Here is a 25,340-nt window from a genome sequence, read left to right as displayed (position 1 = left end):
ATCTTCTGTGCACGGCACCAGACAGAGAACCTCTTCCATTTATGTCTGTAGCACTTGAGAGTTGAGGACGCCCTGGCCTTTGCAAGAACCTCTCTGCAGTCGGCCGGGATGTCGTACCCTCCAAACTCTAGTGCTGCAGGAGCCAGGCCTGCAAGTTCAGCGACTCCGGGTTGTGGTGAAGAATGGCGCCTCCTTCTCTGGAGAGAAGGTCTGCGTCCGTCGGCAGCTTGACTGGTGGGGACGTTGACAAGTCCAGAAGGTCCGGGAACCAGATCTGCCTCAGCCACGCCGGTGCGACGAGGATCATCCTGCACCGGGACCTCTTGAGCTGGTTTATGAGCTGGAGCAGCAACGGCAGCGGAGGGAACGCATAAAGAAATAGGCCGTCCAAGGGGAACGAGAAAGCATCGCCCATGCTCCTCGGCTGGGGGAACCTGCTGGCGAACCTCCGGCACTTGGAATTCGTCAACGTCACAAAGAGTTCGATTTGGGGTTCGCCCCATCGTCGGAAGAGTCGATCCACTTGATCCTGGCGTAGTTCCCACTCGTGGCACGAGCGCAGCACCCTGCTGAGAGTCGGCGATCGTGTTTTTTATTCCTGCCAGATGAAGAGGCACCATAAACATCCCTTGGGCGACGGCCCAATGCCACAGATCCTGGGCTTCCGTGGATAGGGCCGGGGACCTGGTTTCGCCCTGCTTCCGGATGTAGAACATCGTGGTGGTGTTGTCGGTGAAGATCCTCCCCACCTTGCCCTTGAGGGACGGAAGAAAGCCGCGCGGTGCTCCAAGATGTTGATGTGGAGAGACTTCTCCTCCGGGAGCCAAAGGCTCTAGCGTGAAGATCTCCGGAGTGCGCTCCCCAACCTTCCAGGGAGGCGTCCGTCGTCACCGTCACCTGGTGAGCTGGGGTCTGAAAGTCCGTTCCCGCCGACAGATGGGAGCCGGTACCCCACCACCGGATCGCCTGACGGAACGTCTCGTTGAGAGGGATCCTGTCCTCGAAGCTGCCTGTCGACTGGACCCAGCGGGCGTCGAGGAACTCCTGTAAGGGTCGCATCCGAAGACTGCAAAGGCGCACCAGATAAATGCAGGAGGACATCATCCCGAGGAGGGATTTGATAGATCTTACCCTGGCCATGTCCGTGGCCAGCAGACGCTGCACCTTGCCCAGAATGGTCCTGGTCCTTTCCTCCGACGGCGAGGCCAGCAGCGCCACTGTGTCAAGTTTGGCTCCCAGAAACAGGGTGACTTGCGACGGAACCAGGTGGGATTTTGGAAAGTTGATGGAGAATCCCAGGTCCGTGAGCAGCTGGACGGTCTTCGCAGTGTGCTCCACGGCGAGCTCCCTTGTCCTTGCCCGGATGAGCCAGTCGGCCAGGTAGGAGTAGACGTGGATCCCCTGTAGGCGCAGCCGCGCCGCCACAGGTGCAAGGCACTTGGTGAACACCCTGGGTGCCGACTTCAATCCAAACGGGAGGGCCTTGAACTGGTAGTGCCGCCCTTGGACCACGAACCTGAGGAACTTTCGTGTCCTTTTTGAATGGGGATGTGGAAGTACGCATCCTCCAAGTCCAACGACGACAGGAAATCGCCCTCCTCCAGCTGTCCCAGCACATGTTGGAGGGTGACCATACGGAACTTCTGTGCCTTGATGTACTTGTTCAGTCGTCGTAGGTCCAGGATGGGGCGCCATCCTCCCGTCTTCTTTTTTACGAGGAAGTACCTTGAGTAAACTACGGAGCCCCGAAGCCTCTTTGGGACGAGCTCGATGGCACCCTTTTTGAGCATCGCCCTTACTTCCAACAATAGTTGAGGGACGCGATTTTCCTTCCTGGCCACGGGTGGAACGTGAGGGCACTTCTTCTGAAACTCGAGGGCGTGCCCTTGGGCCAGGGCGTCCAGCACCCAACGGTCGGTGGAGATGGACTCCCACACGCTGACGAACCTCGCCATCCGGACTCCCACCGGGGTGCTTCGGCGGGGGCCCGACCCCACGGTCGGTTCAATCTTCCTTGGAGGCCGCCTTGCCTCCATGACCTCCCTGTGGACGACGACGGGCACCACCCGACTTGCCGCGTCCCCTGTAGGCTTCCTGGGACGAAGATCTTGCCGCTTGGCGGTACGTGGAGGAGCCACTGCCGGATCCCTTGGAAGCACCTTGTCTGCCTCCGGAGCTCTGAAAGGACGGCCGTCGTCGTTGGAGGATTCCCAGTGCCCGGGCAGTCTCTGTGTCTGTCTTGATGGCCTGAAGGGACTCATCAACCGCCTTCCCAAACAGGTTGTTCCCGTCGAAGGGCATGTCCAAAACCTTGGTTTGTACGTCCTGGCGGAAATCAGTGGCCTTGAGCCAACCTCGTCGTCTCAAGCAAACGCTGTTGCCCAACTGACAGAAACCGGTGTCGGCGATGTCAGTTGCCACCGTGATGGCGTGGTCCGAAGCAATCTACCCCTCCTGTAGGATTTCAAGGGCCTCAGCCCTTTTGGCGTCCGGAAGGAAATCTAACAGAGGGGCGATTTTGAACCACAACTCCCTGTCGTAGCGGGCTACGATAGCCAGGGCGTTGGCCGCCTTGATAGTCGTTGCTGCGGATGAGATGATCCGTCATCCCATCGTGTCCAACTTCCTGCCCTCGCTGTCCGGCGGGGAAGTTGATGTCGAGGCCGATGCCCCCCCAGCTTTCTTCTTTGCCGCCGCCGAGACGACCGAATCCGGGGTAGGTTGTGCCCGAAGGCACAAGGGGGCAGCGTCGGGGACCCAGTACTTCTTCTCGTACCGGTCCCTCTTTGCCGGCACCGTGGCAGGGTTCTTGAGGAGGGTGAGCCCCTCATCCCAGATGTCATCAACAAGCAGTACGGCGAGGACCGTCTTCCTTTTAGCCTCGCGCCGTTGGTAAAGGAACCCTTCTTTCTTCTTTTCTTCTGGGCAGAGCTGGAAAAGCTCGGATGCCCTGGAAATCATGGCATGAAAGGATCCAATCTCGTCGGGCGGGGACGCCCAAGCAGGGGGCGACAGGGGACACGTCCCATCGTCGCCTCCGTCGTCATCTGTACCTGTCGTAGCCGTGTCCATGCCTGTTATCATCCCCGTGGGTAGTAGACCGGGGGAAGGCAGAGGAGGCCGCAGAGGTGGGAGAGGTGGCGTAGGATGAGTCTTCCTCCTCTTATGCGGTGGACTCTCCGAAGGTCCTGGCTCCGGTTCCCCCGTCGGGTCTGGCTCAGGTACCTCCGTCGGGGGAAGGGGCAACCTTGTCCTTATCTCCGAGCATAAGGACTAAATCGCTGACAAAATGGCCGCCGAAGTGTCCTGCGGCGCCGGAAACAACGGGCGCGAGGACTCTTGAGGAGCCTTGTCGGCGACACCGTCGCTCTCGTCGCTGCCCTCGCCGGGATCCCTCCCGATGGGCTGGGCCTCTTCCACGACTTCGATGAGCTCTTCTTCAGAGGTCGTGTCCGTATCCACGATGGCCACCAGCCCCTCCCCCACCTTTTCCAACGAGGACTTCGTGGGGGTCTTCTCAATGTGCCTGAAAGAAGACTCCCTCCGCGATGGCAGGGAGACTCTGGGTCCGGAGGGTGCCTCCTCTGGTGTAGCCTCCACTGGCTGAGCAAGGGCCGCGGCGCCATCCTCAATCGAGGTCTTAGCAGGGTGAATTAAGGCCATCGCCACCTTCTGGACACCTGGGGCCTTCACCTTCGGGGAGGGTCCGAGCCTCGCTCCCCCTCTGCCGGAATCTTCGAGATCGACCGGGGCCTCTCCAGAAGCTTCGCCGGGTTCTCGGACTTCCTCTTACCTGAGCCAGAGCGTTGGCTCGTGTTTGATGGCGCAGGGGAGGATGCGCCCTGCCTGGCAGCCAAGGAGCCCGACCGTTCGGCGCTCCCGGTGCCCACGGACTTGCGGTGCTTAGCCTTTTGTTGGGCCCCCGTCGCTGGGGCGCCCTCACAGGACTTAGAAGACCTCTCGGACTTCTTTTTCTTCTTCTCGCCTGACGGGCTCTTCCCTTCCAGCCAGTTGGCGAGACGGAGGTGGCGATCCTTCATGGTCCGCTCCGACATGTTCCCACAAAACGCACAGTCCTTCTCCGTGTGCGTCTTGTCCTCATGGAGACAGTAGAGGCATAACGAATGCTCGTCCTCCTTGAAAACCTTCTGAAGCTGGCATCCAGGGCAGGTCCTCAACAGCTTCCCGGGCGTCGAGCTTCCTTTCTCCTGGGCCATGTCCGGGGTAGGCCTCAGAACTTCTGGAATCCTCCAAAAGCGTAACTCGACGAAATCTTCACCCTTGAGGGGCGTAGAAAACTCCGAAACAGATCCCTGTTGATCAGATGTAGAAACGGTGGAGCTTGAGGCTCTATTTAACCGAAAAATGAGAAATAAAATCTCCTGAAAAAGCACGAAAACGCAGCAAAAGCTCAAGAGCTACAGCACGAGGACTCCCAACACTTGAACGTGCGGTAAAAATCTGAGGATGGCTGCCGGAGGCGGGGTTTAGGGAGAGGGCAGTCATTGGCTGGGGGCACTATGACCCAGAGACCAGTGATTGGTTACTACTAAGAAAGACAAATCAGAAACAAAACTGATACTGATTTTTTTCTATACCATGGATTCCCGGCCTGACGACGGGGAATATTCATGAGCATGTGAATCCATGGCAGACCCCATGCTGGAGAACACCACATTATAAGGTTGTCCGGCGTCAGAAGTACATCATCACGTACAAATGAAAATTGCAAGACTGTTTGGTTAGGCCCTATGCATGGGCCTTCTCCATAGGGGATGTGAGGCTATGATTGGGTGAATTGAGCCTGTACTTCTAGAAAATTGCCAAAGTGGACACTTTGTGGTACATTGCTTAGTATCACTTGTCACTGTGACAAACAAAGATGGATGAAAGTTCTGCGATACTTGATGGTCGTATGGAGGTTGAAGGCACAATTAAGCGAAATATATTCGAGTCAATCTTAAGAGGTCCTCACGAGGTACAGTTAATATGATTCGAAAAGTGTGCCTGTTAACAGTAGGCTGAATAGGCTTTATCACGAAATAAATATGTTTTGTTGTAAATGTCCCATGTTTAAACTGAACTAAAACACATATCCATGTCAAACATGGTGCTGTTTATTAGTACTTTGAGTGCTACGGACTCACGGAATGGAGGATAGTTGTGCCGGAGGCGTCCGGTATTATCCGCAACTCGTCCCGTCGGTTTTTCGAGGCGATGCGGTTGGCTGTTGTGGAGCGCGGAAGCTTGGCGCGGGGCGACGCTGACCGCTGTTGATTGGATGCGTGCGCGGGACCAGGAGCCGGTGAGCACGATCGCGCAACTTCACACGTCCAATCACGTGTTATAGACGAACACCATTTAACCGTCAATCTGTGCACAGAAGAAACCAGTTCCGGGACCCGAAGAAGAGAGGCAGGCAGATTGACAGCGACTAGGATTAACGAAGTTGAGTACAAACAGAGCTTCTTAGATGAAACGCTGTTTAGAATTAGATACTTGTATTGAGATGACTCACAGCAACATTCAATTATAAATAAGTTTTGGTTTATTACAGCGACGATGTACGCTTCAACCAAAACACGGTTATTGATCGGGGCGGAGTCGTTGCCCGAATGAGATCAGCATCCTTACTTTCACAAATGGATACATGACAGGATTAGATCTCTACTAGCTTGGATGTGCACATTTGGAGGACACAAGGTAATTTCATAATCCTTTTACGCAGAAGTAAATCCATAACTAATGGTTAGCTATATTTTGTGTAGTTACAAAGACAAATATATGCTTCCCTTACTACTACCTAGTACACGCCTTTAGCTTAAGAAAGCCATTGCTTTTACCCCCACAAAAACATGAGGAAGTCGATGATTAGCAGAGAGTTGACACACATGGTGTATTTCTAATAAGGTCTTTGTGGTATTGTTCACAGGGCAGAGTCCAGCGTTTGGACACCTGAATATTCCCAATCACAGAATTAATAATTAACCTACGCTTGGTAAGTGTGTAGAAAGCATAATAACATGCTTTTGAAACTTTTTTTCAGTAGCTAGAAGTTGTAACAAAGTGTTAAAAGCTACTTGTTTTCTCTCCTTTTTTCTCTTTTTTCCTCTTCCCCCCTTCTCCTTCTCAGCATGATGGGTGCTACAAACCTCCTCTCAAGAATCCAATACGAATCGATTCAAGAAACTCACTTGTAAACAGGATCGAAGGAGTCACAATTTTTTGCTACAGTCCTGGTTTATAGATTACTAATATTTATTAGGATTGAATTGGTAAAATACCATTATTTTAAAATTTGTAGTGGGATCACGTTGGTTCCCCTGATGAAGTCCTTATAGTTAGCATAAAAAACTGCTCCCAGAGGACGAAACATGTTGGGTACGAAGCACTGTGATTTAATAACAGTGACATAACAATAGAGCTATTGAGTACAAGATACCTTTCGGAAGAAAGGAGTTTGTGAATATATCCTAATATAAGGGTTCAATAGGTCCCTTGCTTTAGGTAAGGGTTCCTTTATACATTAAAAAAAATGTGTATAAAAAAAAGCCAACGCAGTGTTTGCACTACAATTGAATTTGTTGTTGTTTAAATTGTTTTTGAGATATTAATGTGGTAATTTTGCTCTTTTTTGCACTTTGCACTTTTGTACTGCAAGGTCGTTCTTCCATAAGTGGTCAATTGACAACTGAGGTTGCATCAACCACCTTAAAATATTGACCTGGAGTACAATTATAAATATGAATTTTTTGTATGTTTGTCGATGATTGTTCTTAACGCCAGGTTGTAAAAAATTGTGTTTGAGCATTTTATGTGAATTGAAGGGTTTGAGATATATATACATAAAATAAAAAATATGTTTTAAGATTCCATCTGTGTGCTACCCAGTACCTATTTGGTTCATGGTCTGGGTGTTTTCGTGTTGAAGGTTAAAAGAGGGGAGTCAGAGGAGAGAAGGTTTTAAGGATGAGTGACACATTGGTTCTTTTGTTTCTGATTTCTTAGGTTGCAAAAAGGGCTGAACCTCTGCGTCTTGAAATTAGCCCATTGTCTCCCTTTTCGTCGTTGTTGGTATGATTGGGTGCGGCCTCGTCTGCTTGTCTCTCCTCACATGGGGTCAGCTGGGCTCTTCTCTCCAAAGACCGAAGGTCAGGCTTTTCACATGTTGCCTTTCCATCGTTACTTTACTACGATAACACTACTACATCATTATGGCATGCACCTAGGAAACTTGGGGACTGCCACGGGGGAAGGGCCATTGTCATGCTGACCCACACATTCTCTGCTTGGTTCATTTCGCACTCTACGCACCCAAGGCTTCCACCTTAGTTTTGAGCCATCATTTATTCCCCCCTGTACCTCGTACCACAAAGGGTGTATTTCTGGGGTAAGGTGAAATGGTTGTGTTTGTTTACATCTTTTATGGCCACAGGTTTTATTGTTGGTGACTGGAGGCCGCCCACTACTGTGGAATGCAGGGATCTTCAACTGGGTCAGTGGTGGGTGCCATTATTCCTGGCGGGCTGGGTGGTGGTTGGAGGTCTGCTGTTGCCCTGGCTGTGATGAATGCACCTTGAGGAGCCTGGTGCCATCTCATGGCCTTGCAGGGCGCATTCCTCTCGGGGATAATACGTAATTGCAACAGTTAAGGAACAAAGGGAAGTTTTTATGGGAATCAGCAGCGCAGGGTCATCTGCCCTCAGTGTTTGGGCCTGTTCAGCTTTCTCTGCCGGGCCTGCGTTTACAACGCAAACATATGGGACTGAATGGGGCAACCATAACTATCAAAATGGCGCTCTCTCTCCCCCCCGAAATATCGCGCGTCTTGTCCTCGTCTGTGGTGGCTTTCTTGCCCTCTCTATCTTCATCTTTTTCTTTCTTCTTGCGCCATGATGCCTGCGGGTTCTGGCGCATTACAAGTGTATACATAAATAAACAAACATAAATGGGACTCGCCGCACTCAAAAAGCACTTAGCGGGGTGGGAAAAAAAACCTTTAGTTACTTCTACAGTAACAAATTCCTTTGTATATTTGCGCTCGTTTTCCCTTCTCACCGCAGCTTCGTATGGGGGTGTGCTCTTTATTGGCATCCACACCCTACATATGTACCGCAAGCTCTCTCCCGCTCGCGCACTCTTCAGGAGTACATGTCATATAGATGCAGCCCCAGCTAATTCTACCCACACTATGGTTTTCAGGGTCAGGGGAAGGAGGTGGGGAATGATGGTGTGGTATAACCCGTCTACCTCAACTCCATAGGGTATGGGGACCATGTGGGTGATAGGGTGGTCAGTTTGTTCTTCTATCTCTTTTGTATTATGAGGTACTTTTGACACGCCAATTAATACCATCATCATTGTGCTAATAGGTACTGCTTTGGCACAACACCAGAGTCCCAGTTGGCAGGTGCAAAATATTACTAGGATAAACACGATTATGGGCACCAGCATCTTGACCAGTGCTTTCAGCCAGGACGGGGCCCAGCTAAAGGCCAGCGTGAACCAATTTTCCTCTTGAACACCAGCTTCTTTCTTCATTTTGGTCCCCAGGTTGTGCATTCCATCAATGACGTGTGACAGAGTTCTGTTTTCTGCATCTTCAGAGGGCATGAATGTGCAACATGAACTCCTGATCTTTTTGCACACACCTCCTTCCATTGCCGTCAGCATATTTAGGACGTACCGGTTCTGCATTGTCATCAGCCTTCGTGTGCACAGGTAGGCAAAAGTCTGGTGGTGGTAGCGCGTTTGGTTCTGCGATTATGATATGATATGATATGGTATTTGTAACGCGCCTATACACAAGTGTTTCAAGGCGCGACGAGGCAGGGAGGGAGGGAAACAAGGGGAAGACAGACAAACGATCCTACTAGGCCAGGTGTCATTCAGATCGCGCAAGTGCAGAGGTAAGGGGAAAAGGAGAAAGTGCAGGGGGAGGAGGTGGGGGGGAAAGTGCAGTACAAGGTAAGTAGCGTAATAAAATAATAAATAATAAATAAAAGGGCCAGCTGGTGGCAAGTGCGAGGTAAGTGCAGAGCAAGTGCTGGGAAGGGGGCTGTAGGGATACAGTGACAGTCCCACAGTGCAGGGGGAGCCAGGGAGGCAGTGCAAGTGGAGAGTGGCTGGGCCCTGGACCGAGGTCACTGAGAGTGGCCCAGATGCAGGTTTAGTGCAGAATTCAGTGGGGAGTTAAGCAGGTTTAGCAGGGGAGAGGGAGAGAGAAGGCAGAAGCGAAGAGGAAGGTTTTGAGGTGCTTCCGGAACCGGAGATGGTTCTCCTCGAGTTTCAGGGAGGCAGGAAGGCTGTTCCAGAGGGAGGACCCTGCTGCGGAGAGAGATCTACCCCCAGCTCGTTGCTTCGAGAAGCGGCTGACCATGAGGGAGTTGGAGACGGATGAGCGAAGGGCTCGTGAAGGAAGATATTTAGGAAGAGAGAGTTGAAGGTATTTAGGCCCCAAGCCCCAGAAGGCCTAAATGGGGACACTGTTGGTACTTCGTCGGGCAGTGGCCCCCTTTCCGGTGTTCTTCCGGGACTAATCGGGCTCAGTGTAGTGTAGCTAGCGAACAATAGCCCCTCCAGGATGGTGGGAGGTGCAAGTACGCTTGTTGGCCACACGCCCAATAGTAGTCCATTAGTGCTGCTGTGCGCCTCTTTATATCTGGAATCGACAATGTCCTGTTACATCACTCGTTGGAGCTGACGAAAGACAGTTGCTTCGCTGAAAACGCCCAACTCCTAGTTCTTGTCTTGGTGCACCTTAACTGGTTTGGCCATTGCTGCAATCCATTTCAGTTTTGTAAGGTGCTTGGTCCATGGTTGTGCCCACATTCATTCCACGAGAGCCACTGTTATTTCTTGGAACCCCAGGAGGCCTTCAGCTAGGTAAATGTGGGTCTTTTCCTGCCACTGATTGTTAACATATTTTTCTCCCTAAATCACCAAATATGGTTGCTTTAGACAGTTGGCGTTTGTCGGATTGGTTTTGCATTTCTGGGCATCTGCATCGACAAGTTGTAGATACACGTTGTGTGCCTGGAAGGTACCTTTGAGCCTATATAGCGCAAGATGGACCAGGCATGGTGCCGCTATAATCGGTACTTCTTGTGGTACTAGAACCTTGGGTGCGCCTGATGTGTGCGGTAGCAACGAGCATACATAGCAGCTACTATTGGTTGTTCGTCTACTCACTGCACTCATGTCAGAGCACCAACTGTTCGAGTGCTAGGGATGACCGATATCTGCAACCGCATCCAGGCCTAGGCCATGGTATGCATCATATTTGAGCCTACGCGATAGTCTTTTCATCCTGTCATGGCACGATATATGCCTCCTTGGTGATGTACTTATGCTAACAGTGGCGCCATTACTACTATTTGTGCTACAAAAGTGGTTTTTAAGAGTGGGGAGTAGTATTTCAAACATATTACTCAAGCATATAGTCATTCGGGTGCTAGTGTTACTTACTTGGGACGTGTTATACATATATACAGTTATGTTTGGAAGTTTAGTTACATTGAGGGGTGTGCTTTTGTTGAGGTTCCCCTCACTCACTCTTTTAGATGGCTCGCCCAGATAAAAGACGACCCACAATATTTTCCCAACAGTAACATAAGCAAGGTTAACAAAATTGCTGTAAAATGCAGGCCGCATTGATAAGAATACATTCTAATAGAACTAATGACATTTCTATCATTATGCAATGAACAATTTGGCATTGAATGATGCATCTTCTTTCACCCGTACTGGGAACAAAAACGGGTACGGAAAGAGGGATGGTAGGGCGAGGGGATCACGGGAGGGAGTTTGGGGAGGTAGTGGAAAGGGGATAAAGAGCAAGAGAGTTTGTTTTAAATTTACAGAGCTTATGCTTCTAGCAGCAATGCATGTCTGGTATCTCTGCACATGCATTTATATTGACAGCATTAAGCTAAGTAAGGTGAGGTAGACTAGTTGCGTCAGTTTTAGGGTGCTGGTGAGGAATTTGGTGGTGCCCTTCGAATGTCTATGAGGTGTATCCAACATCGAAGCCCTTTCATCTTTACTGCAAGAGGGGCGGAAAACACCACTTCATAGGGTGAGATTGTGTTTTGGGTGTTGTCTGGGCGAGGTGGCGTGATTTGTCGCGAGTCGCCTTTGATATCACGTGTTACGTTTGTCAAATATTCCTTAAATTCCTCTCCCAGAACTGTTGCAGCTCTAGGAGCATCTGATGCCCTCCTCACAGGGTATATGGGCATGTTCATACGCCTGGGCATGTTCATACGCCTGCCCGTCACTATCTCATGTTGCGAGAGGTGGTGGTCCTTACTTGGCTGAGTGCGCAAGTTGTACAAAGCCAGGGGCAAACAATGCACCCAGTTCTTTTTTCGGGTGTTGCATAGTTTGGAAATCTTGCTTTTAAGCAAGCTGTTGATTCGTTCCACAACCCCATTGGTTTGGGGTAATACATTGGGCATATGATGTGCTTAATTCCTAGTAAGGCTGTGATTTGATTGTGGAGCTCATTAATCAGGTGTGATTATCGGATCTTAAAACATCGCTACAGGTCATTCAAAATAACGCAGTAAGAGTGTTTGAGGGTCTTAAAAGGTCTGACCACGTCTCTACTGCCAGACAAAACCTTCATTGGCTTCCAGTGAAAAGAGCGATTTTCCGAACACTCTGCATCACACACCAATGCCTGCACAAAGAGGTCATATCTCGCAGAGAAATTGGTACGGATGCCAGAAAGAAGGGTCCTCCGTTCCAATAACTCAAAGCTAAACCTTTTCAACTTCCTCCTCTGCCCCCGATTTCTGTACTTGATTTTATGTTCCAACTGGGTGTCCCTGCGCCCTTATGCTCACGGGCCGTGTCTATGTGCATTACAAATAAAATAAATAAATGCACCCCCCACCGGGGGAACACCTCGCGTGCAAGGAACTTAGCGGGACATTTGGCATCTGGGTGGGCACAGGGACAGGCCTCAACCCACAGCGAGAATGGGCATACCACTACAATGAGGTACCGGGCTCAGTTACATCTCTCGCCCATGTCCGCATAATCAACATGGAGCTCGCAGACGGCCCAATGTGGCAGGGCCACGTACCTCATAACGTGCAGAGAGTCATCCCTGTGCTGAACACCTGGCATGTAGTGCATTGTATGACCATTGTTGGGATGTTTTCTTGGAGATTTGGTAAGAAGCAATCCTCCTGTAAGTCTGCTGTGTTGTTGGTATGGGCGGCGCATTTCACAACCGCCTCTACAGGTGGCTCTGTCAGGGCGGAAATCAGAGCATTTTCCAGCACTGGATGTTGCACGGCGGTCCCGTCCGCTTGTCTGAAGCCCCTTCTCCTCCAGTGCGAGAGACCAGCGTGCACGGTTATGGTGACGTATCCAGAGTCTGAATAAATGGTTACATAACATCCCTTTGATGCTCTGAGCGGGTCTATGAGTGCTAGGCACTCTGCTGCTTGTAATGCTGAGTAATGCATCTCCTAACAATTGCTATTTACAGAAAACATAGAACCATTTAAAAAATAAAAAAAAATGTTTAACCCACCTGAGACCATGGTCTGTGATCTGATGACACCCAGAAAGACTCAGAAACTGAAGAACTCGTGCAGTCTTTTGATCGGATGGTACACTCCCAGAGCATTTAATGTCATTCTCCTCTGACTGTGGAGTCTGCATTTCTATTGTGCACAGTGCAGAAGGCTCTGGGAGTGACTGTATAGTCCTTAATGCTGTTCCAGGACAGCAAAACGAATGTCTACAATACGTGAACGCAGCAGGAGCACAATGCTGCTGCCAACAGATACTAGTCCTTAACCCAACCATGTCCTTACTGCAACGAGGCCCCACACTATTAAGACCAGGTGAGGATTTCATTACACATACTCCATCAATACTTCGACTCCTCCATTCCGCAGCATCTTCAATATCAGCCAATTCTTCAGCATCTAACATCCAGATGAATGGAGAAGAATGGAACCTTCTCAGGGTAGCAGGTTTCAACCACTGTTGCCCTTTATAAGTTCCCTTCACCATATGTTGCTTAGTGGCATCGAGCAAATAGCTAGAGCAGCACAGTGTAATGTCTTGATTTTCCCATGCTGCATTTGCACTTTTGTGGCAGTTCTTGTGCGAAGGCAGAATCCCCAAAGCACTTGACATCTTCTCTAAAGCAACATCTGTGATTTGTTCACAACCGGATAGATCAAGGTGACGAAGACTCTTGCAACCACCGACTGAAGACAAACTGCAAAATAAAATACATGGTGAGACATCTTTAACTTAGAAATTATACTGGTATGACAAGTAAATATTAAAACAAATGGAAAGTATAAAAAACTGTGGCAGCCATAGAATTTAAACAAACTTTTTTTGAAAACAGAATTGGAGGACTGTATGAGTGACTGCCTCTACATCATAAAAAGGGATACTTTCGAAGCAGCCCCACCCAAAATAAAATCCACAAGTAGGAAAATATGTAACTAGGGGACATTTGGGGGAATAGGGTGTTAAGGTGTTCAGGAGAATTCTTATTTCTGTGTTAATTTCCTTCTACCTTAGAGACCCCCAGCTCTTTTGCTGGACTTTAGGACTCTTATCCTGGAGAGAGTGAAAACTTTTCCCCACTCATGTATTTTCCTCTGATTTGAACCCGGTTTCTCTTTTGGTTTTGGATTCTGACAAACTCCATAGGCATCATCTTTTTGTATTGTGACAGCACCTTCAGTGCAGTGACACAGAGAAATCCTTTGGATTTCTGTTAAGGTTTAATTCTCTTGGATAAACTATTATTTCCAAGAGTAGTGCAGTAAAATTGACTTTACGTACCTTTTTCTCTTTGTAGACCCAGCACACACTATCTTACATAGAGTGCTGGAGGAGTTACTTAGTATCCCCTTTGTCTACCTTCTCATGTAACAGTTTTATGTTCCCCTTTCTACAATTAATGGCTGGTGGCAGTGGTTTACTTGTCCTACCTTTTAGGCAGAGTTTGTATGCAGTACCCTTTGCGACCACTACACACAACTAAGTCTACAGGTTTAAGCAAAACCAACCTTTGGTGTAAGTCTGTACCACACAGTTTTTGGTAGTGAGCTGAGCAGCCAGGCTTATCTCAAGAGGGGAATGCAAGCTTGTAGGGGTGTTACACAGAGGTCAACAATGACAAGTTTTCAGATAGACACTTATACTCAAGGTTTCTTGGTAAAACACTTATTAATTTATTACACAATCATTTATAAAGCATTCACTAAAGGAGGTAACCAATCACACAAAAAGTATACTACAATACTAATTACTAAGCAGTTGAGCTCCCTTGAAGTAGGAGCGAAATAGCATTGAAGTAGGAGCAAAAAGGCATAAGTTAATAAAACGAATATTACAGTTACTCTAAAACAGTGCAAATAGTTTGAGTTCACCAGTGGAGTTTTTATTCAATGCAATAGGTAGGCCAAAGTCAAATGGGCTAATGTCTTGTATAAGTAAAAACGGTTCTGGTTTTTAAAACGGAAAAGTCTTTGCCACGGTTCTTAGAAGTAGTTCACAGAAGAAAGGTTTGTATGTCGGGTCACAAGCTGACGAGGCCTGCAAGTTGCCAAAGTTCCACAAACTTTTGCGGCGAGTGGCAAGGTCTCTCGGTCGGGTTTTCACAGTACCTTACATTGAAGAAAAAGATGCAGCTGAAGACTTCTGTTCCTGGCAGTTCCTGCAGATCTCGCTGTTCCTGACCCTCAATCGTGGGGACAAGAGGAAGGACGTCGGGGGACTCCTGCACTGCACGGGGACGGGTCACAAAAGCTGGCAAATTGGCAAATCTTCGATTCCGGTTGCTGTTCTTCAAGCACACAAGCTGGTGTTCTTCTCCCTGGTTAATCCTAACCAGCTCCGAGAATGGTATCCACGTGGCTTACAAGTTGATTGGTGCCATCAAAAGAAGAAGTCGTCCTTGAAGGGGCTTCTCGGTCGAGATTAACTTGGCGATTCGGACCTGCAGCAGGGCTCCACCGGGCAAACCAACGGTCCAGTAGTTGCAGCAGCCGTCCTCTTCCAGCTCGTCTTCGGTTCTTTCGTTCCAGTGGTCGACTACCTTCCAAGCCAAGAGACTCGCCTTTTTTCCAGTTTCCTCCCATTCATTCAAGCTTAGCTGCCATTCACCCAGCAGGGGGGCTGTCCTTGCCTGACAGTCAGCCATCCAATCACGCCAGAGTGCATTTGGGTCTCCAAGGAGACTAAGCACAGGGAGTTTCGGGCACCTCCCTCACTTCCTGCCCACCCCAGACACTCGGGCGCCAGAGTCGGTCTTCAGTCCTGAATCCCGCCAAAGGCACAGAAACAAAGGGACCAAACCTGGTTTGGCGCGCAGAGACAAACTTTAGAAGGACCTTTCGAAAAAAAAGAAATGGTGAAAAAAAAGACCGGGGCCTGTTTAAACAAAGGGGGTTGGGCGCCATCTTGAAAAACATGGCTCCCGTGATTTTTAGCTACCGGTGTTCGCGATCGGGAAAAATCATGTTAGTTTGTTGTAAAACCACTGTCACCAGCTATTTCAATAGGAAAGGGTAGCATTTGACTGCTACATGAGTGTCTAGACATAGGGGATACTAGGTAACCCCTCCAGCACTCTATTGTAATAGTGTGTGCTGGGTCTAGGAATTTAAAAAGACTAGTAATATCAATTTAACTTTACATTCTCTGGGAAACAGTAGTTTATCCCAGAGAAGGTATTTAAACCTTGGGACAGCCTAGAAAGGCTTCCCTGTGTCACTGAACTGAGGGTGCTGTGTAACCCACATGAAAAGATGATGCCTATGGAGTTACCTAAAACTCTACAATCAAAGGAAACAAACACAGAAAACAAACAGAATTAAAAGTACAAAGTCCCAAAGGTCAGCAAAAGAGCTGGGGGTCTCTAGGGAATTAGCACATTTATGAGAATTCTTCCTAACACTCGTCCCCCCCCAGACCAAGGGACAAGAGGACCTAATCCCCACCAGGATGGATCTCCTGTTGCAAGTCGGTTAAATGGCCTGCTGAGTTCACCAGCAACCTTTTGTCACTTTTTATCAGTGGTTTTCATTTGTAAGCTATATGACCTACAAACCCTGTTTGGTACATCTTTTATTTAAGGTATAGGGTATCTGCTCTAACAGTCCCTCGGAAGTTGTAACAACCTCTGAATCTACAATAGGCATTTTCAAGGGGTCCTTAGAAAGGAATCCCTTAGATCTAGAGGGGCCTCCATGGTTCCTCACCACCTCTCTCACAAGAGCAGGTTGGGTCTCGGGTATCTTAGTAGGAGGGGCTGTGGTCAAGCAAGGTACATGCTTCCACTTCCTCTGAGATCTGGTTTTACCTGGCTTAGAAGTTTCCCTCCTAACACTAGGATTTAAACTGGAGTCTTCAGTAGAAGACTCAACAGTCTTAAGGTGTTTAGCCTTAGACCAATTTTTCCAGGTTTTCCACCAGCTTTGAGAATTACCAGTTCTCACAGGCCTAGAGAGGGGTCCAATTCGTCTATTCACTTCTTCCTCAGAAGCAGGGGGGGTCAGAGACTTTACAACTGGATGGGCAATGATGGAGCTTGGTTGGGGCTCCCATTTCTCTACTATTCTAGCCTCATTTTTGCCTTGGTTAGATGTCAACTTACTAACACAAGGGCTTACAGTGGGGATCTCTGTAGAGGTTCCCACAGGCTCAGAGTGGCCTCTTAAGGTTGCCTCTCTAGCCAATTTGGTTTGGTTCCGTTTCCTCTCACTGGGAGGCCTGGGGGTACTGGACAGTACTCCCAGAGTCTTTAAGTCATTCCCCAACAGGACTCTCCAGGCACCTCACTCTGAAAACTGACAGAATCCTCACTGTCATATTGTTACACTGAATGGGGGCTGGTAAAATTGGAAGCAATCAGACAAGGCCTCCAGCAAATCTAGAAGGACCTTTGGGTGCCTTAGCAACATCCGCAGGCTTGAAGAAGCTTTCATCCACAAATGTTATGCTGACCCCAGTGTCTCTCATGGCAGGAGTGTCCTGGCCATTTACAAGAACACTGCAAATATAATACCCGTTTGAGTTCTCTGGAATGGAGTTGAACACATCCATATTCTGCTTCTTACCCAGACCCAGGGGCTCTAAGGATACATTTGCTTGAACACCCAAGGGTTCTTCAGCCAATAGATGAAAGTGGGCACTAGCCATTTGTACTTCTTCCTCTGGGGAGAAGGCTAAGGAGGCAGATCTGACCCCTGTAGGTTTGCCCTGGCATCTGGGATCTCCTTTCAAGTGGGCTACAGACCCACAGACATAGCATTTACCAAATGCTCTCTGGAATGGGGGTTTCTGTTGTCCTCCCTCTGGTTGGGCACCAGAGGATTCACTAGACCTACCAGGTTTCCCAGTGGATCTACCCTTATGTTGTTTGGGGGCCTCGTCAGGTTGGTTGGAATTAGAGCTATCTTTTTTCTCACCTTGGTGCTGCTTCCCCTCATCCTTTTTAAGAGTGGCTCCAGAATCCTTATGAGTGGCCCTGTTGGCTACCCATGAGTCGGCTGCTCTTGCCAACTTTTTGGGATCAATCTCATTGAGTCAGCCAAGTGCTGTCTCAGCTCAGGAGAGCAGGCATAAAAAATAGATTCCAATAAAAAACAGATTTCTCATTCCTTCAAAAGTGTTAACTCTGTAACTGTTTACCCAACCATCTACGTTCTTCAAACATTCACACACCCAGGTAGCCCAAGGGGTACCATCCTGCTTTTGGAGGGGCCTAAACCTCTTTAGGTACTGGGAGGGAGTTTTCCCAAATCTAGCTATCAAAGCTAGCTTTACATTTTCATACTCCAATCTTTCAAGTTCCCCCACCTCCATTACAGCATCAGTTGCAACCTGGAGGAGCCTAGACAAAAGCCAAGGAATCTACTGATACCCTGAATCCCATAATTATATTCAAAAGCAGCTAACCAATCCAAAATATCAAGCTTCACCTCAGACATACTAGGGACTGGAAGAGCTAGGAGACTCTGGGAGAGAACCACTTTCCAGTGACAATTTCTTCATTTCAAGGGCATAATGCATTTCCATTTCTCAGAGTTTGATTTCTTGATGTTTACTTTCAGTTTGCATTTGGAGCCTTTTGAACTCCAACTCAAGTCTCATTTTTTCAAGAGAGGCATTCTGGACCTGGTAGGGTCCATGTGGCTAAAGGTTGAGGCCTAAGAGCAGGTAGAGGGGCAGTGGAGCTCACATCCTGAGACTCCTCGGACTCATCTGGCTCCTCAATTACATTAGAGAAACTCTACATTATCATTTTCCTCATCAATATTATCCAGAGATTCGGGGTTACAGCCCAATTTCTCAGTCTTTGATGTTCCAACAATCTTTCAACCAATTCCTTTTTCTTTCCTTTAACAGGGAAGTTCCTATCTTTACACATTTCCTTCAGTTAATGTACTATTAAAATGATCTGGGCCTCTTGTTTGTAGTTATCCATATTAGGCATGATAAAATTGCTTTTCTAGTGGTGCTTAGCCTTGTAAAGGTTACTATCTGAACAAAAGTAAAGCAGAACCCTGAATGTAACAACTATACAATTTATGCTCACCGCTTGCCACCAGTGTTGGGCAGAGTTTGTATGCAGAACCCTTTGGGACCACTACACACAACTAAGTCTACAGGTGTAAGCAAAACCAACATTTCGTATAAGTCTGTACCACACATTTTTTGGTAGCGAACTGAGCAGCCAGGCTTATCTCAAGAGGGAATGTGAGCTTGTAAGGGTGTTACACAGAGGTCTACAATGACAAGTTTTCAGATAGACACTTATACTCAAGGTTTCTTGGTAAAACACTTATTAATTCTATTACACAACCATTTATAAAGCATTCGCTAAAGGAGGTAACCGATATCACAAAAAGTATGGGATAAATTACTCACCTTAATCGTATTTTTGATGCTTGTATCTGCTTAGATTCACATGCTGTGCATAGCCCGCCATATAGTGGAAGCTGCAGAGTATTAGAGGAGTTGTTTTCGAAACTCGAAAAGGGACGTCGGCAGAGCGTGCCAGTAATACTATCCCTAGTGTGACGTCCACTGTACCCATGATCCCTCAAGCGTCGAGGCCCCTCAGATTGTATTTTCTCTGATATGAGGTGTAGCGTGAGTACAGCTATATCCAAGCAGATACTTATCAGACAAGCTCATAAACATCCATGCGCCTTCTCTCCGATGGGAGGAAGGGTGGGTTGCATGTGAATCTAAGCAGATACAAGCATCAGAAATACGATTACAGTGAGTAATGTATCCCTTCTGAGGCTTGTGTAATCAACTTAGATCACATGCTGTGCATAGATTAGCGAGCAGTGGAAGAAGGAGGAGGGACGTGAGAAGGTTCATGAGCGAATTAGTGTCTTAGAACCGCTTGGTCCACTTGTGTATCTATCTTGGAATGGGCGTCAATGCAGTAGTGCTGAGTGAAAGTATGTATAGAGCTCCATGTAGCCGTTTTGCAAATACTGTCTAAAGGAACATTTGCAATGAAAGCCAGCGTGGCTCCAGTACCTCTTGTGGAGTGGGCCCTGGGCGTAAAAGGCAGTGTCTTATTTGAAAGGAAATAGCACAGTTGGATACATCTGACTATCCACCTTGAGATGGCGTTTTTGGAGACGCGATGTCCTTCGCTGCCTGGCGCTATGGAGACAAACAGCTGATCTGTTTTTCTTAGCGGTCTGCTCTTGTCTACTTAGTAGAGGACCGCCCTCCTCACATCTAGTGTGTGGAGTTTTACCTCAGCAGAGCTTTTGGGTTCTTGGAAGAAAGCCGGTAGCTCAATAGACTGGTTAACATGGAATTTAGAAATGAACTCAGGTGAAAACCTACGGTGAGTTCGTAAAACCAGTTTGTCCTTATGTATAGAAAAGAAAGGATCCTGCACTGACAGAGCTTGGATTTCACTGACCCTTCTTATGGAAATGATGGCTACTAAGAAGGCAGTTTAATAAGTCAAATGTTTGAGACTAGATTTGTGCATAGGCTCAACGGGGGGCCCGATTAGCTTAGTAAGTACCACATTAAGGTCCCAACCTGGTGGTGGGTTAGAAATTGGAGGGTGGAGTTTCTTTACCCCTTCCATAAATGCTTTGACAACTGGCACTTTCCACCATGACACCTTGTTATGGGAAATGGTGTAGGCTGATAAAGCTGCCAGGTGCACTTTAAGTGAGTTAAACACTAAACCTGCATCCAATAGGTGGAGCATATAGGTGACAATATTAGAAGGAGTACAATCAACTGGGTTGATTTGCTTATTCTGGCACCAATTAACGAATTGTTTCCATTTGCTATACACTAACAGTGCCTTGTGTTAGGTTTTCTTGATTCTTTCAAGATATCCATACATCTCTGGGGTAAAGCGAGATGTCCGAACTCTATGACTTCAGGAGCCATGCTGCCAAGTTCATTGAGTTGGGCTGGGGATCCACTGTTAGCCCCTCGTGCTGGGAGAGTCGGTTGTACCGGCACGGGAGTTTGATGGGGTCGCACACCGCCAGTTTACAGTTTACCATTGTTTCACCAACCACTCTTGTATGGGGCGCATGCGCAGGAGTGCTTGGGGAACCAGGTAAATGCAAGATGCCATCATGCCTATTAAGCGCATTGCTTTGCGTACCCTTATCTGGCGGCCGGTCTGATAGTGTGGTATTTGCCGTAACAAATGATTTACTCTTTCCTCTGAGGGAAAGGCTAACCTTTCCTCTGTGAACAGATAGACTTTCTAGATCAGACGATAATTTCTAACCCCACGACCAAGAAACTTGAGCCAAAAGCCTTTCCATAAGGCCACTGATCGGAATTCGCTCATCAGGTATGATAGTTTCCATCCGAAGGCCCCGAGGAACAATTTACCGTTCGGGCAATTTTTGAAGCTCAAATGTAACAGCAGTAACCGAGATGTGTTTCGGTCTGAGGCTGTTGCTTTGAGCAACAGCCTTATTCTGCGTGGTTATCCCAAAAAGATTGTGAGAAGATATCTGGAGAGAGCATCCAATAACCACAGAGAAGCCCTGTTGGAATACAGGCCAAAACCCATTCCTGGTGGGACAGACACATTAGTGTTCATCAGTACTTTTAACCACCTATCTAATCAGGTGGTTAAGATTGGAAAGAAACACTGACATATTTTGGCCAAAGCCAAAATACCTGTTCTAGCCCCCCAATGTGCTTTCAAACGCGGACATAATGTGAAAGAACTGGTAAGCAGAAATTATATCAGTATCAAGGGTGATACCCAGATTACTATCACCGAACAGTGGGGTTTGCCCAAATGGAAAGGCCATGCACCTTACGGAGCATGTATCTGTTGCCAGTTCACCAGTCGCACTACTGTGGTTGATATCGGATTACCAAGACCGTGGGAACAGAAAATGTTCTCAAACTGTAGTTCGAGTAATGTGGTATATGCCATATGGCATTCCCTAAATTATATATTGGGAAAACGGAACATAAAATCAAGGTCCGTATCAATGAACACAGGAGCTGTATTAGAACCAGGAATTTAACAGCCCCAATGGTTGGCCACTTTATTATGCGTGATCATAGCTGTAATGATTTAAGGGCGACTGTGCTTGAGCAAATCGACTGGAATATATAATCTCCAGAGTTCGTGTTGTGTCAACGCGGCGATCGTGACCGCTCTGTTTGAGGCACCCAGTATGCGGATCCAACTTAGATTAATACACGTGGTATACATACCTCTTCGACTTTCTGAAGTTTGTAATGACAGTTGGACAGTGGCCACTAGTTAATATGCTGGCAGGGAGGCAGCGTGCAGATATTTTTGGTACCTGATCCATTCATTTGAATAAGCACGTAACGTGACCATTACGAGGTTGCATGAGTGATGATCACGTGGTTGCACGTAGGATCACGTGAACTGTATATGAGCCGCACGTACGTTTCCACGGCGGCTTGTGAATCCATTGCTGTTGGTGGGGAGTGTCTCGTACATGTACAGCGGTAAGTGTGCTCATGAGCATGGTGCCTTTGAAGGCTCTGGACATCAGTGAATAGTTAGTATCTGGCCAGTAGAGGTCGGAGCAGGGTGTTTTTTCAAACACGGCCAGACAATGCCAGTGTTTAAATAAGACAGAACAGTGGCGCAAGTACAGCCAACGTTCTACAGCATCACGATGTGTCTTTAAATATAGAGTGCTGTTGTTTTTCATTATACAGACAACTGGTCACGCATTAGATTAATCGACTAACAACTGCGGCTGCCCCCGGGCCGTCCACCGCATCATGAATGAATAATAGGAAGCTATATCTACATCTTGTGTTGGAATGTGGCGTGCTCTCAATATCAGGTCAGTACGACCCTGGTCCTTAATGTGTTTTTCTCTTCCTGCTTTGAAGGTTATGGATCGGTCATTTATTAACTGCTCACACAGTTAACAATTGAGTTGATGATTTTTACGCAGTCTTTTCTCATTCCTTGTGTGCCGTGCTAGTTCTAACCTGCATGCCGATTACAGCCTGACTGATTGGGCTGGATATTATAGCGGGATTAATAGTAATTTTCTTTGACCTTGTGGACCGATCGACGGATTGGGTCAAACACCACTGTTCACCGTCGAGAAGTGACGTGTCATTGCAAGCCTGGTGCATCGAAGGGCTGCGAGTCCAAATTTAATTGGTTTACCCACGTGGTATCACCGGGGTCTACTGGTGGTCTTTTGGGCCTTTAGTGTCACTTATTGCTTGCTTTCTTTGGTGCAATTTAATCTTCGGTGTATATGCCATCTCATTTAACCCAATTTGTCACAATCTGAGAAAATAACCGATTGGACCCATGAAGAAGGAATTACCTGGGTCATATACATTTGGTCAAAAAGTGGTTTAAATAAGGCGGACCACAACAAAGGAGAATGGTTCAGAACAAATGGTGGAACACGATTCGATTCACAGAAGGGCTTTGAAAGAGAATATTTCTTCGCATAACAATTCACCCAGACTTGTTCTGAAATGGGAGACTCCATAGAGGTCCCTGTTGACCCCAATGTATGGTTAACAGTGTCCCAAAATGTACTTACCCCCCCACCCAGTAGGACTTTAGGAGAACTCCCCTAACAAGCACACATTTTATTTATTATTCAGTATAAACTGGTACTTGTTCATTTCATTTTTAATTGGACATTTTAAACATCAAACACATGGTATCCCATCTTCCATGTCTTATGCTAACATTGTCACTGCATAACACTATTATGTGAAAGTAAACCGCTTGTAACCATATTTTACATACAAAGATTTGTTATATTTTGGTACTTTTATTTATTATACACCAACCAGGGGAAAAGAATCACCTGTTGAAAGTGACTGATTGGTCATTACATAACACTATGTTCTGAAAGCAAACATGTAAAGCTTAGCGGTGCATGATGAAATCAAACACTACAGAATATTTTTTTAAAGTTTTAAATAAGTGTCAAAGTGAACTGACCCAACAAATGCAGAGTCCGATATATCAGTCTGAGTGAGATCTAAATGTTCCAAGTTAGGACAAAGTTCCAACATCTGTCGAACCTATTTGAGAAAATATTAAATGGTTCAGCATCGAGTTGCACTTTTCACACGTTAGATAATCACACATCAATCATAGAATTGCAAATGTAGTCCGCTTCTTCATACAATTATCGACATTTAACAAAATCAACAAAAGTGGCCATAACCAAGATATTCCAACAATCAAGTTTCCTTGAACTTAATGTCACAAAAAATGGCAAGATTTGAAAATAAAAATACTTCTACGCAATAGCGAGCAGGGCACATACTAGTCAAACGTGTTTATTTTAGGACAAAACTATGCAACTAGATCAATTAGACATGTATTTAATAACCATGACAAATTGATACATTTGTATATAACTCAAGATTTCAAAATATATAGGGCCTGATTCAAAGAAGTTTCTCTTAATGGTGCAATCCCATAGGAAGGCACATAGTTTACTCAGGACAACAGGACAGTCCTGCAGCATCACCACAACCCACCAATGCGGATCGCTTCCATTCTTACGGTGCTACAGGCAAGATGGACTGAGATTTTCTGTGGAGTGTGAGTGTAACTCTACAAAAGTCTCTAGAACTAAGAGCTGTTTACATGCTCAAGCACACACATTACTCCTTTTCACATGTGAAAAAAATGTTGCCAGTGAATTAAGGCAAAATGTGAAAACCACCCACTGCACAAGTCATGCTGAGGTCCCCTCGCCTTCCGTCCAGCCCGGCAACAAAGCCTGGCCCATGACACACTCCAAGCTGGCCTGGACCAACATGCATGCACGATGCGCAAGATGATCATGCTGCCGCAGGAGCACACTGCGCACTTCACTGGCTTCAAGATGTAATTATGCGTTTTAATCAAATCGTAAATCTTTCACCTAGTGTAGAAACAAGTTGCCTGAGCCTGGCTCCTGAGTGCTGAACCCCAAATGTAACAGCCACCTCTCTGCATGGCTATTAATATTACGCACAGTAATGAGTAATAACACCAGAAGAAAACATACTCATGCTGTCTTTGCAAGTATATGCCAGTATCCTCGTGTGCAAACATTCACTTGTTGACTTTGCCCTTAATGCAAATAAAACTCTCCGGCCACAGGAAGAAATCATGCTATTGCTGCTGCACAAAATGATTGCTCAAGCCCCATCCCACCAGGTACCTTTACTTGTTGGGTTTGCTCTCAATGCCAGTAAAACCGGCACCGTTAAAGTAAGGAACCATTTCCTTGTTTGCTTGCACACATACCTCCTCAACCATGAAAGAACACATCATAAAAACAAATGCCATGCCACAGAAGAACAAGTTACTTACCAACTGTAACGTTCTTTCGATTGGATGTTCCTCCCACGTGTTCCCTATCTTAGATATATCCTTACCTTCAGCTTACTTCTTCGGCAAAAAATGGCTCCTTTCCACCAGATGGCGCTCCCCTCGAGGCCGCGGCGTCGATGTCCCTCGACGGCACCCGTCGAACACCGACGTCATTGTCTGTACAAGAGCCTCGAGTGCGCCCGCTGGCTTCAGTTCTGTTTTTTCGTATATTGTAGTCAATTGTTTTTGATTAATGGCGTGCCTCTTTTGACCCAAGCCTTAAAAAAAACTTTACACGTGAACTGTATAGTGGGGTTGGTTGGGAGGGTCGATGGGGAATATGTGGGAGGAACATCCAATCGAAAGAACGTTACAGTTGGTAAGTAACTTGTTCTTCGAATGGATTGTGTGCTCCCACGTATTCCGCATCTTAGATAGACTCCCAAAGCAGTTTTGTCTCGGAGGTGGGTGCAGACTTTTTCTA

At 47.2% G+C, this 25,340-nt stretch overlaps 1 protein-coding gene across 1 annotated transcript in view; it reads right to left on the bottom strand.

The window, feature by feature from the left end:
* FBXL5 (F-box and leucine rich repeat protein 5) overlaps positions 1-25,340 on the bottom strand; it is a 406,066-nt gene that overhangs the window by 256,794 nt on the left and 123,932 nt on the right. The window contains exons 8-9 of the mRNA XM_069631934.1: positions 23,486-23,568; positions 12,548-13,246 (exon numbers count right to left, since the gene is read on the bottom strand). Coding sequence (XP_069488035.1) covers positions 12,548-13,246; positions 23,486-23,568 — 782 coding nt within the window. The remainder of the gene's footprint in view (positions 1-12,547; positions 13,247-23,485; positions 23,569-25,340) is intronic.

Source organism: Ambystoma mexicanum, chromosome 6q (genome assembly GCF_040938575.1).
Source record: "Ambystoma mexicanum isolate Mex_15411 chromosome 6q, UKY_AmexF1_1, whole genome shotgun sequence".
NCBI lineage: Eukaryota > Metazoa > Chordata > Amphibia > Caudata > Ambystomatidae > Ambystoma > Ambystoma mexicanum.
The sequence above is the reverse complement of the archived record's forward strand: the minus strand, read 5'-3'. Positions and strand labels throughout refer to the sequence as shown.